Source organism: Amborella trichopoda, chromosome 8 (genome assembly GCF_054954075.1).
Source record: "Amborella trichopoda isolate Santa Cruz 75 chromosome 8, AtrichopodaSantaCruz75HAP2 v2.0, whole genome shotgun sequence".
In the NCBI taxonomy this organism is placed as follows: Eukaryota; Viridiplantae; Streptophyta; class Magnoliopsida; order Amborellales; family Amborellaceae; genus Amborella; species Amborella trichopoda.
The window spans coordinates 3,963,165-3,981,008 of NC_142343.1; the positions used below are offsets into that span (position 1 = coordinate 3,963,165).

Consider the following 17,844-nt stretch of genomic DNA (forward strand, 5'->3'; position numbering starts at 1 on the left):
AAAATTAAATAAATATATAAACATATATAAATCTTGAAAATAGATAGTATAGATAATATATTGTAAAATATACTATTTTTTAGATTTAATTTTTTTTTATTTTTCATAGTCATGCATCTCAATGTCGAAATGATCAATTAAAAGGTTTTTCAATATTAAAACTACTTTTTTGAATGAATTTTTGATGTGCATCGATAGTTCTACATGGTGCATCCTTATTTAAATTTTTTCCTTAAAAATTTTTTTTTTTAGAAAAGGCGTAGAGAGAGAATATTCGAGAAAAACTTGATTCCCAATCGCCCCCTTAGCTCCAAAGGATATTCCCATGTGGAAAATATGCCGACCTTTTCTCTCTCTTAAATGTCGGCTAATGGCTTCCGCTCTCTAGCGTTGCACAACTCAAACCCTAAACCCCAATGCCGCTCTCTCTCTCTAACACCAGGTGGCACCGTTTCTCCTTTCTTTCTCTCTCGAACGCTAGTTCTTGCCATTGCTCCTCTCTCACACCAACCCAGAAAACCCTAATTTGCTCAATAAACGCGTTAAGCAACCTCCCTAAAACCCTTGTTTTCTTTTAAGCAATGTCAGCCACTGGCCATTGCTAGAGCTTCTTTCTGTGGGAAACTTTTTCTGGTGAGACATGCAAACTGAAGCGGCAGCTGAAACCAGGCTTCACCATGGCTCCACCTCTGGCCGTGTTGGAGTGATGGGGGTTTCATCTAAGAGAGCTCATCTACATTCGCCGTCTCAAACCCTAAATTCTGCAAATTTAGGGCAACATGGAGGTGTGGATTCAGGAGTGAAAAAGTATGCTCAGTCTGTTCAGCAATCACAGATCGGCACTGTGTCTCAGCTCCTTGCAGGGGGAATAGCAGGGGCAGTGAGTAAGACCTGTACTGCTCCTCTTGCTCGCCTCACTATTCTCTTTCAGGTTGGTTCAAACGCTTTCTCTCTCTTCTTCTTCCAGTTATCACTTTGGTTTTCCTGATGGATTTTCGAAGTTATCAAGTTTTGGGTTTAGAACGTGTTTAATATTTCATTGGTTGAAGTCTAGCCTTTTTCTTTTTCTTTGATCTGGTTAATTTTGTTGCATAAAATCAATAGATTATAATCGATCATGTTGCATAACAAAAAGGCATCCCACGAGCTAGGTGCTCAGACTACAGGGGGAGATAATATATAGAACACTACTTCTAAAAGTGAGGCAGTTTGTTCAAGGGAAAAACTTCGTCTGTGAAGACTGCCAAAGAAAGAGGGAGGGGGGGGAAAAGCGGTAGGTAAAGATGGTTCATTGGAGAGGGGAGAACTGTTAAGATATTGTGGTGGAAAGTCCGTTGGTAAACTCCTCGAGGCTGAAGTGGCCCATTCCGCGCATTAGGTGACTCTGAGCTTTGAGAGGTCGCAGGAGCCTTGTTATGGGGTTGGTAAGGGCAAGCTTCCTTGGTTGAGGTTTTAGAGAGAGAGGAGAGTGGATAGCATGGGAGGTCCAGAGAGCGAGAGCGAGAGAGAGAGAGAGAGAGAGAGAGAGAGAGAGAGAGAGAGAGAGAGAGAGAGAGAGGGGTGGAACCAGAATAGAGTATAAGAGGAAGGGGGGAAAAGCCTTTTTTTTTTTTTTCTTCATCCTTTTTTTCTGTCTCTCTTTTTTTTCCCCCTCCTTTTTTTGTTTGCACGGGGGAAGGTTGCATGTAAAATAGAGCCAATAGGAAAGGGAGAAGAGGTAGAGGAAACATATAGGGAGAGAGATACAGAAATAGAGAGAAGAGAGAGAGGAGGGAGAGCTATGATTGTCGGGCATACCTGTAACTTGTGATGGGCATTCTATGTTTGCAAGGGCAGAATAGTTGCTCCCACTAAGGAGCCATGAAGAGGTCCCTAGAGGCAGAGGATTGTAGCAAGAACTTCAGGGTGGGAATGGCGCCTCAGGCTCCTCCCTTAGCCTGAGCATTGGCCACTGAGTTTGTGCCTTTGTGGATGTGGGTAAAGGTCAGGGTTGGGAGGTAGCTGCAAACAAGGGTGATGAGGTCAAAAATAGCCACCAATCTCCAAAGGGGCTGGACCAAATTGGTAGCCCATGAAATTATGTTTCTTGAGTCGCACCCGACTTCCACTGCCAAAAATTGGCAACGAGCTAGGTGAATCTTCTTGTGGCCTTCCAATAAAGTGGAGGCTTTTGTGTTATTTGAGTCTGAAGTTCCCAGTGGACCCGAGAAAAGGAGAAATATTCCTTTCGAATTTGCTAGGGATCCTCTGAGGGACCGAGGTTACCAAAAGAGGCTCCGTTCGTTTTGAGTTTAATCACTTATGGAGGAGGAGGATTCCATAGACTCCTATTGGAGAGGGAAGGTGAGGTCAGGAAGAGAAGGTCATGCCAACTAACCTGGAGGTGAGAGATGGGGTAGTGAGAAAAGGCTAGGATACTACTAACCCAGAAGGAAGCCAAAGAGATAACCGAGACCAGAAAGGAAGGTAGGGATTTTGCAAGACCTCGAAAGGTTCTTGCGTTTCTTTCAAGCCAAATTGACAACAAAATGGTCACAATGGCCATGTTCTAGAGTTTTCTACCATTTTTGGGGAAGGGATGGTCCATGTAGGCCAGGAACAGGTCCATTATTGATTGAGGGCTAACCCATTGAATTCCAAATAGTTTTAGAAAGGATAACCACATTGAAAAAGAAAAAGGGCAGTGAATGAATAGGTGAGGGATGGAATCCTCATCCTGCGGACAGAGGATACAACGGTTAGGCAGGGATATACCTCACCTCTGTAGCTGATCCACGATTAATGCTTTACCTTGGATCAGAATTCACAAGAAGCATTGGACCTTGTGGGGAATGGAAAAGGACCACACTTTATTGAGAACGCGGGAAGGGCTCAAGTTGGGAAGGAGGGTAGAGTAAAAGAGGCAATTTTGAAGCAGCTCGAAGGATTTGGCATCCATGCTAGGGAGTCTTGTCTAGAAAGAAGAGAGAAAACAGGGATCAAAAGTTTGAAGAGAGAGTTAAGGGTAGGGAATGTTAGAATTCGTGCGAGCATAGAATGGATAATGGAGAGAAGAAGAGAGAACACAATATTTACGTGGTTCAGGCCGAAGCCTTACGTCCACGAATCCAAAGCCCCAACCGGCTACATCTTCACTATTTTGGATGAATGTTTACATCAATGATTATCTCTATATATAGAGGACAATCGCACAATTAGAGGAGATAATTATGGTATAATAACTTAATTTGGTCTCTATCTTCTACATATCTAACTTTATCAAGAGATATATACATGTACACCCATAATGATGTATATCAATATGAACCTGAGATATCTATATCCTAACACTCCCCCTCAAACTCAAGATGCTTTGACATAAAGCCGTTGGAGTTGGAACAATACTAAGCTGCCAAAAAAAAAAGAAAACGAATAGTGATCAAATCCAAGATAAATTTCACAGGTTACCATGGTTTTCCAATAAGCAACCTTTCTTGGGCTCTCTACTTTCTTTTAGAGACTTTCTCTCTCTAGGGTCTTCCAAGAAATAATATTTATTGGGCTCTCTACTTTCTTCTAGAGATTCTCTCTCTTCAGGGTTTTCTTCTTTGAAGATCTTCTCTCTCAGAGGTTTCTTTTCTTTCTAGAGGCTTTCTCTCTCTAAAAGGAAAGGATATTTCTTTCTCTCTTCTTCGGAACATCTGGGATCGAGTAACGAAAAACTCGACGATTAGCACACAGGATGGAGCAACGGAAAACTCCATCATCCAATAAGATTGAGTAATGAAAAACTCAATCATTGAAACATAGGCATCTGGAACAAACAGGATCGAGTAAACTCGATCATCACACAGGATGGAGTAACGGAAAACTCCATCATCAAATAGGATTAAGTAACGGAAAACTTGATCATCAACCGGGATCGAGAAATTCGATCATCTTCATCTCCTCATCTGGAGACGGAACTCTTGATCATCAGCCAGAATTGAGAAATTTGATCATTTTCATCTCTTGATCTGGAGACGGAACTCTTGATCATCAACCAGGATCGAGAAATTCAATCACCTTCATCTCCTCATTTGGAGACGGAACTCTTGATCATCAACCATAACTTCATCTCTACTCATCTCATCGAGAATTTCGATCTTCTTCATCTCTTTATCTGGAGACGGAACTCTTGATCATCAACAATAACTTCATTTCTACTCATCTTATTTGGGTGTGGATGCGAAGAAACACCCAACTTGCAAAATACAATTTTTTTTTTTTTTTCACAACCGCCAAACACTACCGGCACCCAACACGTGCACGCAACCATGGCTGCTGATTAAGCCGTCAAATACCCAAAATTCATGGATACCTATGACCTCTTGGTTTTAAAAACTATTGCCAATTGTGAATATGGGGGAGGAGCTCTCATGCCAACTATCAGGAATACCCAAATACCCAAAATTCTTGCAACCTACGAGAGCCAGAAAGAGACGATAATGGTTGTGGCGGATGTGAACAACTCGCTCTGCTTAGCCAACAAGGAAGGGGTGGAGAAGGTTTTCAAACGGCTTTGATAGCAACGGAGACGGCCAAATCTTAGGGGCTGAGCTTGGTGTGATGCTCCGAGCCCTTGTATCGAACCCCTATGATGAAGAGGTGGCTCGAGTGATGGCTGAGGCCGACACCGACGATGATGGCTTCATCTCGCTCAAGGAGTTTGTCATGATCAACAATGAAGCGCCCTTGGATAGCAATGCGAGCATGGTGGATTTGAGAGGCACCTTTGCGATGTACAATCTCGACAAGAACAGTTCGATATCAGCCAAGGAGCTTCACATGGTGTTGAAGAACCTTGGTGAGAAGTGTTCGTATCAGGATTGTTGTCGAATGAACTCGACAGTCGATTTGGACGGTGATGGAAACATCAGCTTTGAGGAGTTCAAGAAGATGATGATGTGGCCAAAACCCCAACCTTCTAGAACCGGTCTCTCTCTCTCTAGATTAATCATATTCTCTCGTATGGGAAAACAACTTTGGCAATCACTATGCCTTATATACACCAGGGTATTGCAATAACCAGTCTTCAAGAAATCAATCACTATGCCTCGTACACATGCAGGGTATTGTTTGTCTCTCTAGCTCTTCTTCCTCGTATTCACAAAGTTGAGCCAATTTCTTTATTTGAGATAGACAATTAGCTCTCTGCAAAGAAGACTTGAGCAGCACCACCAAGAAAGGAACCTGGCTCTGATACCATGTTAGAATTCGTGTGAGTATAGAATAGATAATGGAGAGAAGAAGAGATAACACAATATTTATGTGGTTCAGGTCGAAGCCTTACGTCCACGGATCCAAAGCTCCAACTGGCTACATCTTCATTATTTTGGATGAATGTTTACATCAATGAGTACCTCTATATATAGAAGACAATCACACAATTAGAGGAGATAATTATGGTATGATAACTTGATGACCAAGTAACTTGGTCTCTATCTTCTAGATATCTAACCTTATCAAGAGATATATACATATACATCCATAATGATGTATATCAATATGAACCCAAGATAGCCATATCCTAATAGGGAATTTCGAGTCATTGATATTCCTTCTAAAGATTGGTGTCCAGACAGAGAAGAGCCATCTCGGTAATGCGCAATTAGGGCTTCTTGATCTATGGCTAAATGGAAGAGGGTGGGGAAGAGAATGTCTAAAGAGAGAGAGCCAACCCAAAGATCTTTCCAAAATCTGATTATGTAACCGTCTCCTAACTTAGATTTGGAGGAAGCCTTGATGACATTCTTAGAAGAGGCTATGGATTTCCATGCTCTGGAGGTTCTAGGCAACCATCCATTCTCCCCAAGCCCATATTTGGCCCGAATAATGTCCTTCTAGAGAAGGGGGTGGGGGCAGGTGAATATATATATATATATATATATATATATATATATATATATATATATATATATATATATATATTTCAATCTGTCAACATGGTTCATTTACATAAGGTCTGGTGTTTTTGTACACTGATTTTTTTGCAAACCAGTTATGATATGTAATTGTGGCAAATAGGACAAGAATGGATTTTAAATTATGAGGAGTTAACTTCATATGTTAGGCTTCATTTGTGACATATGGAATAGGTTTGGCTCTCATATTGACTCCATACAATCGAAATGGAAAGAGGGTTTGGGGCTGATTCTTATTCTAAAAGATGTCGCAAAAGTGTTGTTTTGCCTATCTCGATGATAGCATAAGGCCACGACAAGCTTCACTTTAAAAAGAAAAAGGCATGGCAAACATGGGCAGTGCGCGCCCCTTTTGAACAGTTTCAGGAAATTGTGGAATGGTGGATTTACCTCATGATAACCCTTTCCTGAGTGCAACCTTAGTTAATAGTTTAAGTGGTTGTCAATTGTTGGAATTATATCACATTGTAACATCCAAAATACTCAACATATTGCAATATTGAGAATTACTATTAAGGGTGTGACCGGCCTTTATATGATTATGTATTGAAGAGTTGTAAATCTGGAATTCGTAAGTTAGAAATTTTGCAAGGTTTGATGGATAGTATTGTGTATTATCTAGTGATACAGTAAAAGAACTATTTGTTGCATTTTATTGGAAAGTTGCTTTGCATGGATCACTTAAAGAATGATTCGTCTAACATAGACCAATAAATTGTTTGCATATGTTATACTCCATAGTCAATAGAAATACAATTGTGAACATTAAAAGTAGGAAGAGCATGATAGGCGTGAGGGGGTGGTTCCTCCTTGTCTAATGGAAGAAACATAATTGCTAGGAGTGGGAGCGGAAGCGAGTGCTGGGGATCGTCCCATGGCTGAAGCTTCCTACCTTGGGAGGGGATTGATCCATGGCTGAAGCTTTCTACCTTGGGAGCATTGTTCAGGGTGTGGCCTGAGGCTTTGAATGGCTTGATATATGTGCTATATCTATGTGGGAGTGCCCTTTATAATATACATAGATACACACACATATTATTTTCAATTAATATTTTAAAATTAAAAAAATTTATGATCCATTTTTTTTGGCACTCTCAGTATAATACATCCAATGAGAACAATATAGCCTGGAAGTCCCACAAAGATTTGATAATTATGAAACAAGATAGGGAACTACCTATGGGCCAAGCTGACTTTTGGCAATTTTGAGTCAGCTTGCCGGTTTTCAATACCAATTCAAATCAGAGTCATAAAACTGGAAACAAAAATTGTCGATACGTCGCCACTCATCAGAAGCAAAAAATCAACACAAAATTGAAGACACCGTGATCAAAATTTTAAAATTTTTGGAACTTGCCTTGGGAAAAGATATCTTATCATCCCTCCCCCATTTTCAATGGAGTGATGATCCTTTCCATAGGGTTGAGATCAGTTTGACTCAGGGATTGAGATCCATCAATGGGGGAAGCGAGCTCTGCTAGGGCTTCACCTCCAGAGCAAGATTTTGACGGGGGACTGCCACCCCTCAATGATTCTCCCTGCATCTATGAGAAGAACCGAGTCAGTTAGGAGAGTTGAACAATCATTTCAGAAAAACTCAGGCGAGTTTTCAATTTTCTGTGAAGAGTCTAAAAATGAAAACAGAAACAAATAATAACACAAAGTGATGGGGTTTGAACGCAAGTCGTCACCAACTCAAAACCACATTCCTTCCACCTCAAGTAATGCCATTGTCGTGTCAAAGTAGCACAAGAAGTTATTTACAGCCAAAAACTCAATCACAACCCCAGTGTTTCATTATATAAAACTTACCCAATGGATAAATTGACTAGCAAATGTTTTTCAACTTGGGAATGAGTTTTTATGCACTAGTGTGCAATATTGTTCTGTAGAACCCTGTATGTAGGAAATGTATACAATGAAAGCACTACATTTATCAAACAGTAAACCATGCTCTCACTACCCATCAGATGTGTAAAGTGACAACTAGGAGTTGGTATTCCTCCATTCAAAATTGCTGCGAAACTACACATTCTAGCTGTCACTTTTCACATCTGGTAGCTTGGGAGGGTATGACTCATTGTCCTGGAAATGTGTGATCTCATGGTATACAATCCAATGTAAAAACTTTTGGTCTTTAAAAGTATAATCACTATGCAATATGTTTATATTTTTACAATATATTTAACCTTCTGTTCAATTCAGTATATAGTTATGTTTTTTAAATATGATTCCATTTATAATAGCTTTCTGTAATATTAGTTGTTATGTGTGCCCATGCTTCTGTAATATTAGTTGTTATGTGTGCCCATGCTTCTATAAGGTAATATCCGTCCCTCTCTCTTTGTGCATGTTTTTGAACCTAATAGCTTTGTCATGATAAAACAGTTTGCAAATTGGATGATTACTTCACTTTTTGTGCTCTTCTACCAGACTACCTTGCCTTTGCATGTTCCTGCTGGGTCCTTATGATATGTTTATCAAAGCTATCTTTCTTGTTTAATTCGTGGAACACCTATCTGCTTTGGCCTGTGCACAGATCTGTTTCTCAGCATCAATTTGTTCAAGATGGTCTCAGATAACATAATTTCCAGTTGTTCCGTGGAGCTTCTTGTCTGTATGAAAAATGATCCTTTCATTGTTGCTATTATGTGGCTTCTTCACTTGCTTTTGTTTTCCTACCTTGCTCCATGATTGCATGTTTGATTGCATGTTTAAGTGGCATATTTTTTAGGGAAAGCTTTCTATACTCCACTAGGTTTAGGGAAAGCTTTCTATACTCCACTAGGTTTAGGGAATTTATATATGCCTCTCTATCCTGGCCATCCGGATATGAATGGATGGCTGAGATAGCTTCAGCCATAATGTCACAAGTGAGGCACTACCCGGTTGATCTAGATCTGACGTTTCAGAGTATTCTATTTTTATTTTATTTCTACAAAAATCTTATGAACATGAAATTTGGTGATTGTCAACATCTCAATGGGTCCACACATAAAAAAGTATAAAAAGTATTTTTGAAGAAATAAAATAACCAAAATACCCTGAAAGTGTCATTATCTCAATGGAATGCACCCAAAAAAATAGAGATATTTTTTAAGGAATAAAATGACCACACTACCCCTAAAACTTTTAGGGATATTTGGTTATTGTATTTTTTAGAAATATATATTTTTTATATTTTTCATAGGTGTGAGCTTAAGTGAGTATTGGACGCCTCAAATTTGGTGTCAATATCATTTCTAGAAAGAAATTAAAAATACAACACTGTTTTTTTTGTTTTAAAAGTGTTAACTGTAAAATAACGAAGAACAGGAAGAAGCCAGGAATGGATACCTCAATGTCTTCAAGAGGGCCCATATCCTTAAAATAAAACACTGTTTAGGTGTGACGTTGTGATTGGGGCCATCTCAGCCATCCATTCAGATCGGACAGCTAGGAGAGGGGTGGCATATATGAATTCCCTACACCTAGGGGTGTATAGAATTTTTCCCCTATTCTTTATGTTGATTACAACTTGTGACATGGGTTTTGAGACATTGTTTCAATGACCATGCTTTATGGAACTGTACTTCCAATGTCATCATAGTTTAATTTAGGGAAACTTGTCAAAATGCATTAAAAGTTGAACTATTTAATATCTTACCTTGGGTACATTTTGATAAATTTGAAAACCCATTTTGTTGTGTCATTTAATGGGCTAATTAGAATTTAATCAAAATATTTTGGGCTATTTGAAATTACATAAAACATGGGTAAAATGTTTAGTAGTTCAAATCTCAAGTGTAGTTTGATAAATTTCCCTATAGAGTGTACTTCGGACTTTTTTATGTTCTGGGACAATATCTTAAATTATATGATGTATGTTTCTATCATTTATGTGGTAATTTTCCCACTGTTTCACTGACGCTATCTGTGGCTGCATGCCTCATGCGTAATGTTTTATGATAAAATGCCAAGTTTGCCATTGTGTTCATTTCGCGATGTTATTGTATGTGATTGCTTTTCTGTTCCTTTTCTTCATGTTTGCATAATAGTTACCGGGGTCTCCTACTTTGGTAGGCAATCCCTTCTAGGATCTCAATTCTGTCGCTTCTGAAACGAATCTCTCAGGGATCTCGATTTCTAAATTTTGGGATCTCGACCACTATTAGGGATCCCGATTCATGCTGTTAGGAATCTCGATCCCAATCTTAAAGAACAAGACAACAACCAAACTGATTATTTTTTTATTTATAGCCAGCTAGCCGTACAACTAGATTTTAATGTAGTTTCATTGCTTGCCTTCTATAAATGAGGAGATGCCTATGTTAAAGAGTAAATATAACACTAGATTATCATAAACTTTAAAGTGGTACAAGACCCCCAAAAAGTTAGGATCAAGATCCCAAAGGTCCGGATCAAGGTCTCCAAAAGGTTGGAATCTCGATCCCTAACATATGGGGATCTTGATCCCTAACTTGTACATTGTACGGATGACGCTTCCAACTATAGGGATCTTTTAGTATTTCACAATCCCCCACTCCCGAACCCAATCCTGATTCCAATCGCTATCCCAATTCCAATCCCGGTACCGTTTCCACTCCCGATCCCAGGAACTATGGTCTGCATGTTCACTATATGCCTTAAATTCTAAAGTAATAACATGATGAGTATAAGGGAAGGATAGTTGTTTAACCATAAAAAGGGCACTTATGAGACGAAGAACACCTCTGCTGAAATGTTAGAAACATTATACCTGAAATCTAAAAGTATAATTTTTTGCAGTGTCATTGATAATATTAGAAATACTATAACATTTCAAAAAAGAAAATGTTAGAATATTATATAAAAAGTGTTTAATGTTTTCTGATACCATCCCTTATATATGTTGCTGTTTATTCTTACTTTTTCTTTACAGGTTCAAGGCATGCACTCTGATGTTGCCACTTTAAGCAAGCCCAGTATATGGCGGGAGGCTTCCCGCATTGTTTGTGAAGAAGGGTTTCGTGCATTTTGGAAAGGGAATTTGGTCACAATTGCTCATCGGCTTCCATATTCCTCGATTAGCTTTTATGCATATGAACGTTATAAGACTGTAAGTGTTTCACAAGATCTGCTTTTGAATTGAAAATGTGTGTGGTTCTTGGTTCCCTATTCATTGTTTTAGAAACTTCTTTTGCAGTTTTTACAATCACTTCCTGGATTGGATAGGCATGGAGAGAACATGAGCGCCGACCTTGGTATAAGGTTGATAGGTGGAGGTTCCGCAGGTATAACTGCTGCATCAATCACATACCCTTTAGACCTTGTCAGGACACGACTGGCAGCACAGGTAATATGCAGATCTCCCTCTCTCATTAGTTGGATTTCTTTTCTATTTTAGTGATTGTGGTATTTTGTTGGCAAATTTGTCTTGGGAAAGCATACTATAATCCTAAGGGCCATCCACATCTGTTCCCGATGGGGTGAATATCTTGGCAAGGGTCGCTTCTAATTTCCAGTGTCTCCCAACTGGAACTGACAGTGGTTGCCCCTTATTCCATATTCTCATGGTATGTCTTTCCATTATTTCAAATTATTATCATTCTGTTGCAAACTGTGTTAATTTGTGTGCAGCTGAGATATCTCCTGCAATTTAAGGATCTTGATTTTCTTGTAAGGTATTTTGAGGTGTAAGGGTAGGAGGTTTAGCTTCCCTCACTCTACATGGTGTTTCATGTACGTGTGATTAATGTGTAAGCATCTGGACTAGACAAAATTTCCTCAGATTGACTAATAATTTACAGTTCAGTAAATTTTGATAAAATGTAAAATTCAATTATATATTCATTTTAATTTTTGATAGGGTTTAATGGGAAAATGTGATAATTATAGATAGGATTAGATATATCAGGAAAGACAAAACACTCCAAATAAGGTGAAAAGTCTAGAAATACTTAATTTTATATTTTTACTTTTTTTTTTTTCTTGGCAGAAAATGTCAAAATAATTCTAAAAGGTGTGTCATGTAATTAGGTGTCTTGGAAAGAAACAATTTTCCATATGGGGAATAATGATAAACAGATGGGTAAATTTTAAGTTTTCATTATATGTGAAATTCAATCTCATATCTCTTGTAGTTTCAGATAGTGGTTTTCATGCCTGTGAAAATTTGATTAATATCATCGAAGATCAGAAATAAAAAGAAAGAACAAAACATTCTAGAAAAAACAGTTTGTTTAAGCCAGGAAGAAGAAATCATTAAGGCCACTCATGATTTGGGTTAAGACCATTCCCTTGGCTTCCCAATAGCCTTCTTCAACCATTTCTGGACGTCCATTCGAAAGGACCTTCTGGCCTTCTTTCATGGATTCCATGAGAGGGGAAATCTCCATAAAGCTCTCAATACCTCTTTTATAGCATTGATCCCCAAGGTAGAAGGGGCAGAAGAACTGAAGGAGTTCGTCCTATCAGTCTCATCAATAGCACCTATAAGCTCCTTTCAAAAGTGCTGGCCTCTCGCCTCCGAGAGGTGTTAGGCTTGGTAATCTTCCCCCAGCAAGGTGCTTTTGTCAAAGGCCGACAAATTTTGGATGATGCCTTCATAGACCATTAAGGTATTCATTCAGGCATCTATCCAAATTGCCAGGATTGGTTGTTAAACTTAATTGGGAGAAGGCCTACGATCATGTAGACTGGACTTTCCTTAATAACACTTTGCTTCGTATGGGCTTTGGCAACCGGTGGAGGAAATGGATTCGTGTGTGCATTTCAACACCTCACTTTTTGGTCCTCATCAATGGATCTCTCTTCCCTACTGCGAGACGTCTCCGCAAGGGGGACCCTTTCTGCCTTGGAAACCTAAGACGAGTCTTTGGGCACATATCATAGACAAATTTGACAGAAACTTCACTGCATGGAAGGGCTGTTTCCTGTCCCCAGCAGGCAGAGCTACCCAAATCAAGGCTACCCTTTCCAATATGTATCTATCTACAATGTGTCTCTCTTCCAAATGATGGTGTCCATTAGCCCTCGCTTCAAACAACTTGTGTGCAAATTCTTGTGGGCTGGTGACGACAATAGGCTTAGATTTCATTTTTTCTCCTGGGGCAAAATTTGCAACCTCGTCACCAAGGAGGTCTAGGGATCCGTAGCCTTAGAAGAACAAACTTATCTCTACTGGGTAAATAGTGGCGGCACTTTGCCACTTAAGAGTGTCATCTGTGGAAGCAAGTCATGACCCATAAATATCACCTTGTCCAAGATTCCTGGCTACTGGAATGTCGGCCTAACGGCAGAGCCTCTGGTATGAGGAAATCCCTTCTCATTGTCCTCAAACTCTTCAGGTTACATCAGATTCTATCCCAGGGGGGGATCAAGAATCAGATTCTGGGTGGACCCCTGGCTCAACGAAACTCTTTGAAAGATCTCTTTCCTGCCTTTTTCTTCCTTGCTCTCCATCAGCAAGCCATTGTTGAGGACCACTTCCCTTTACAGGGTTCAGTTAGAAGTTGGAGCCCCAACCTTCGTAGACCACCATCTGCCCTAAAGTTTCAGGAATTCCTAGACCTTTGAACTCTTGTCCGCTCCTTTTTCCTTCCTCTGGTAAAGACAAGATAATATGGTGCCCTTCCCCTTCGGGGATATTCACAGTTGCCTCATTCTACCGAAAACTCATCAAACCACCCACCTTTCCTCATGCCCCTCCTTCCATTGTGGCTAAGCCGGGACTTCCTTCGCTCCCCCCAATGTCTATATTACTGGATTGCACTTTCACAGAGAGAATTAACGATTGACCAACTACAAAAGAGAGGCATGTCCTTACCCAATCGGTGTGCAATGTGCTGGGAAGCTGAGGAAACAAACCTCCATGTTTTATCCACTGCCCTGTAGCCCATTCCTTGTGGGGTGCTTTACTTCAACAATTCCAATGGCCACATGCCCCTCTTTTCCTTTCTCACCCCTATCCCTGGGCCTCTTCATGCATTCTAATGTGGAAGGCTTCCATTGCAGCGCTCCTATGGGAGATCTGGAAAGAATGTAACAATCGTATATTTCGTGGACAGTATTCCACCACTGCTGCCTTGCTCGATAGGATCAAATCTGCGGTTATCTGCTGGGGTACTAATCACAAGCGGTTCAAAGGCTTTCCTCCTTCGGCATTCCACTTACATTGGCATGATTTTCTCTTTATATCCAACCAAAGCATCCCCCAAGCCTCTTTGTGGAGATTTCCCGAGCCTGGCTGACTAAAACTTAATTTCGATGGTTGCTCTCTTAAGCAATTCAGGGCCCGCAGGCATCGGAGGCCTCTTCAGAGACCATGAAGGGTCGACCCTGGCTTCCTTCTCGAAGTTCATAGGCCATTTAGACTCCCAAACTGCAGAAGCAACTGCCCTGCTTGAGGGTCTCAAATTGTTTGACAACTTTTGGGGTCAATCACTGACAGTAAAAGGGGACTCCAACAATGTTATTTCCTGGGCTTCTGGTTTGGCCAGTTGCCCCTGGCCCCTGATCCATATTTTTGATGAGATATCTCACATGAGCAGAGGACTCACGATAACTTGGAGACACATTTACCGTGACAGCAACTCTGACTCTTGCCAAGGGGCGTGCTTCAGATGCTATAGGCTGAGCATTTTCTGCAAACTCTTTCAGAACTCCTTTGGGGATTCCTATCCCCCTTGCATTTTTCTGTCTTCTTTTCTTTACCCTCTCTCTAGGGCCATTTTTGTATAGTGTTCCCTCGCAGAGGGTAGCCATTGTTTTGCTGTATATAAACCCTGGTTTTCCCAGGCAGTCCAATTTTGTACTCCCAATTCCTTCTATCAATACAACAATTAACTCAATAATAATAGTAAAAAAAGCAGTTTGTTGAGTGTTCATTTTTACTAAATATTTTAGTTTTTAGGAAGAGAATAAACATAACATGAAATATTGCAAAATTAATTTGTTAACATATCCTTATCCCTTAAATAAACCCGAAATCATCACTAGAACGATCTTGGCTATGGGGCTTGGTATTGGAAATATCAGTATTTTTTATTTTCAAGAATTCGCGTGCAAATTTGCTTAACCTTAGCTTTAGCAGTTTCTTTCTTTAGTTATATGCCTTTGCTGATTGTTTGGGATCATTTTATCCCTCTGGAGGATGCTTTGTTTTCAAAGCATGAGGAGTTTTATATAAATTTTCATAGCTGAACATACGAAGATCTCCCCTGTTTCTCACTGTTTCATAGTGCTTGAGGGGATGCTAAACTCTATTTTCCTGAACTTAAGATGCTTGTCTTCACGTTTGCAAGGGGAATTGCTATGCTTGGTTATTGCTAATTCTATGAAATTGTGAATAATTCTCTGAAAGTTCGAGTAATATACTTTTTTTGAACTGGCAGTACTCTGTTAAGCATTAACTTGGTATTAACTGTTTTATTATGGACTACTTGAGAACTGTATAATTCTTAGATTCGCTTGTTAACATGATTTATTCATGAGATGGTACTTCTCCATTTAGCATAGCCTTGTCTTGGCTCCATGAATCTGTAGTCTTAAGGCTTTCCTTCAATGTGTTGATACTTTCGGTAGCCTGACTTTTTTCCCATGGTACACGACCGGTAGTCTTGGGCTATGTAAATACATATCTAAGCTCATTTAATTTGGTTTTGCAGACAAACGTTATCTACTACAGAGGCATTTCACATGCTCTTTATACCATTTGCAGAGATGAGGGCATTAGAGGGTTGTATAAAGGCATGGGTGCTACACTTTTGGTACGTTTTCTTCTTGAAAAGTTGTTCAAAATTTGATTGATCACAGTGCACTTTCCCTTTCTTGCCTGGATCCTGTAAATGATATATCTTTTTTTATATTTTTAAATAAACTCTTGTAAGGTCTATGTTAAAAAAAAGAAGAAGAAACACACACTTCTAAAGGCAGTATCTGTCTTTGTGAAGTGTCATAAAGCATTTCCATAATATGATAATTGTTAACAAAATAAACAAACAAAAAAAAGAAAGAAAAATGTCTAGACAATGACAAGCTCTTGGGATGCAGGGGGTTGCACCAAATATAGCAATTAGCTTCTGTGTTTATGAGACGCTGAGATCTCATTGGCAATTGCAAAGGTATAACTCTCTTCCTGCTGTCGAAATTAGCTAAATTTGAATATTGATTTTTCCTCAGTAAATGAATTGGAAGATTTGTTTGAGGATAGTTATCATAAGTGCTTACTGCTGATGCTTATGATTTTTTAATATCAGACCGGATAATTCTCCAACGCTTGTTAGCTTAGCCTGTGGCAGTCTTTCGGGAATTGCATCTTCAACAGGTACTGATCAAAATCCTTGGATCTTTTGCATCTGTTTCTTTTTGAGAAATGACATTGCATTAGATTAGATTGAAACTGCTCCCTACTCTCTCAGAGCCCAAGGAGGGGGCTCATGATCTAAGGCTCAAATACTATCTAACCCATCCATAAGTGAGTTCCTATGGTATTAATATGAGAGAGACATACCTAAAATAGTATGTTAATAATATGAGAGTGAAATCCAGATACAAGAGTGACATGAAGACATGATCTAGTGTGATATATTTTGGATGCTGAGTTCTTCAGAAAACTAGTGAGTTTTCCAATTTCTCTAGTGGTGGTGGTGGACCCTTTGAGGCATGTAGCCTATTAATAGTCTCTGTGAAGCATGGGAATTCTTACCATAAAAACTCTCTTGCAGTAACATTTCCTCTGGATCTTGTGAGGCGGAGGATGCAATTGGAAGGGGCAGGGGGTCGAGCCCGTGTCTATAAAACTGGCCTATTTGGCACCTTTGGTCAAATAATCCGGACAGAAGGCTTGCGAGGATTGTATAGAGGAATATTGCCTGAATATTACAAGGTCGTACCGAGTGTCGGTATTGTGTTCATGACCTATGAGACATTGAAGATGCTTCTCTCTGATGCACCAGTTGGCGACTAGGATTCCCATCTGCCAGGTTCTGGAGTCCTGCCATCCTCCATGATTAAGCTTCTGATAAGATGAAGAGTACTCTTTTTTGGAGTCACCAAAAATTCCTTGGCGGTGAATTTTGCCATTGCTGCCATGAAAACGTCTTTTTCTCCTTTTTTTTGCCTTCCATGTATAGATGGAATGCTGACCACAGGGTAAGAGTTGAGCTATTAGTTTGGTATATGCCATTCATTCTTCTATCGATTCTCAGTGTTTCTTTGTGCTTCTTGTGCATGATTATGTGTATCCATGCTCTCTACTTGTATGCTACGCTTAAACATATTGCATGAGACGACAAGGTTCACTTTATAGTGTTAATAGGAACTTTCACTAAAGGATGTGCCTTACTACAGCTGTGCATGTTGATTGAGAGAGAGAGAGCAAAATGCTGCATTTCCAACTTAGTGTCTGATTACACAAGTGTATCAGTACAACACTTGGAAGATACATAGAGAGAGAGAGAGAGAACGCTAGTAGGGATGGCATGAACTGCTGAGAGAGAGAGAGAGAGATAGTAGTGATGGCATGAATTGCTTAGAGAGAGAAAGAGCTAGTAGTGATGGCATGAATTGCTTAGAGAGAGAGATATATATATATATATATAGCATGAATTGCTTTTCAATCACAAATGTTGCACGTCCAACTTGGTGTCAGTACGACACTTCCAAAAGCGTGAGCGCACACACACACTCTCTCTCAGTGACACCCAACAGAAGGGTTAGGGAAAAAAGTGAGTCTTGCCCATTCATCTATTCTCATTTAGTTGTTCTAAATGGATAATATTCAAGGCAGATATATGAGTGGTGAATTTCCACGAGAAACACCACCTCCCATGGAATAGGAAATGTACATGTTATGCACACCGTGGGTAATAAAAATCTTCGGTGCAAACATGGATCACAAGGGTGAGTTTTAATGCAAAAATGGAAAAGTGCACAAAAATAT

At 39.7% G+C, this 17,844-nt stretch overlaps 1 protein-coding gene across 4 annotated transcripts; it reads left to right on the forward strand.

Moving 5' to 3' along the window:
* Window positions 1-386: 386 nt before the first annotated feature.
* On the forward strand, window positions 387-17,234 carry LOC18440231 (uncharacterized). 4 transcript variants are annotated; one of them, XR_016060397.1, is made up of 8 exons: window positions 387-931; window positions 10,843-11,019; window positions 11,107-11,256; window positions 11,347-11,476; window positions 15,569-15,670; window positions 15,954-16,024; window positions 16,160-16,227; window positions 16,628-17,234. XR_016060397.1 is itself a non-coding variant. In XM_088873422.1 (7 exons), the coding sequence occupies exons 2-7, from the start codon at window positions 10,810-10,812 to the stop codon at window positions 16,867-16,869; spliced, it is 843 nt and encodes a 280-aa protein (XP_088729548.1). In that variant the 5' UTR covers window positions 387-931; window positions 8,482-10,809; the 3' UTR covers window positions 16,870-17,234. The 4 variants fall into 4 exon arrangements, 3 of the variants coding, with proteins under 3 accessions (XP_088729548.1, XP_006850446.1, XP_088729547.1); XM_088873422.1 differs by lacking the exon at window positions 11,347-11,476 and having other exon boundaries at window positions 8,482-11,019; XM_006850383.4 differs by lacking the exon at window positions 11,347-11,476.
* The last annotated feature ends 610 nt before the right edge of the window (window positions 17,235-17,844 follow it).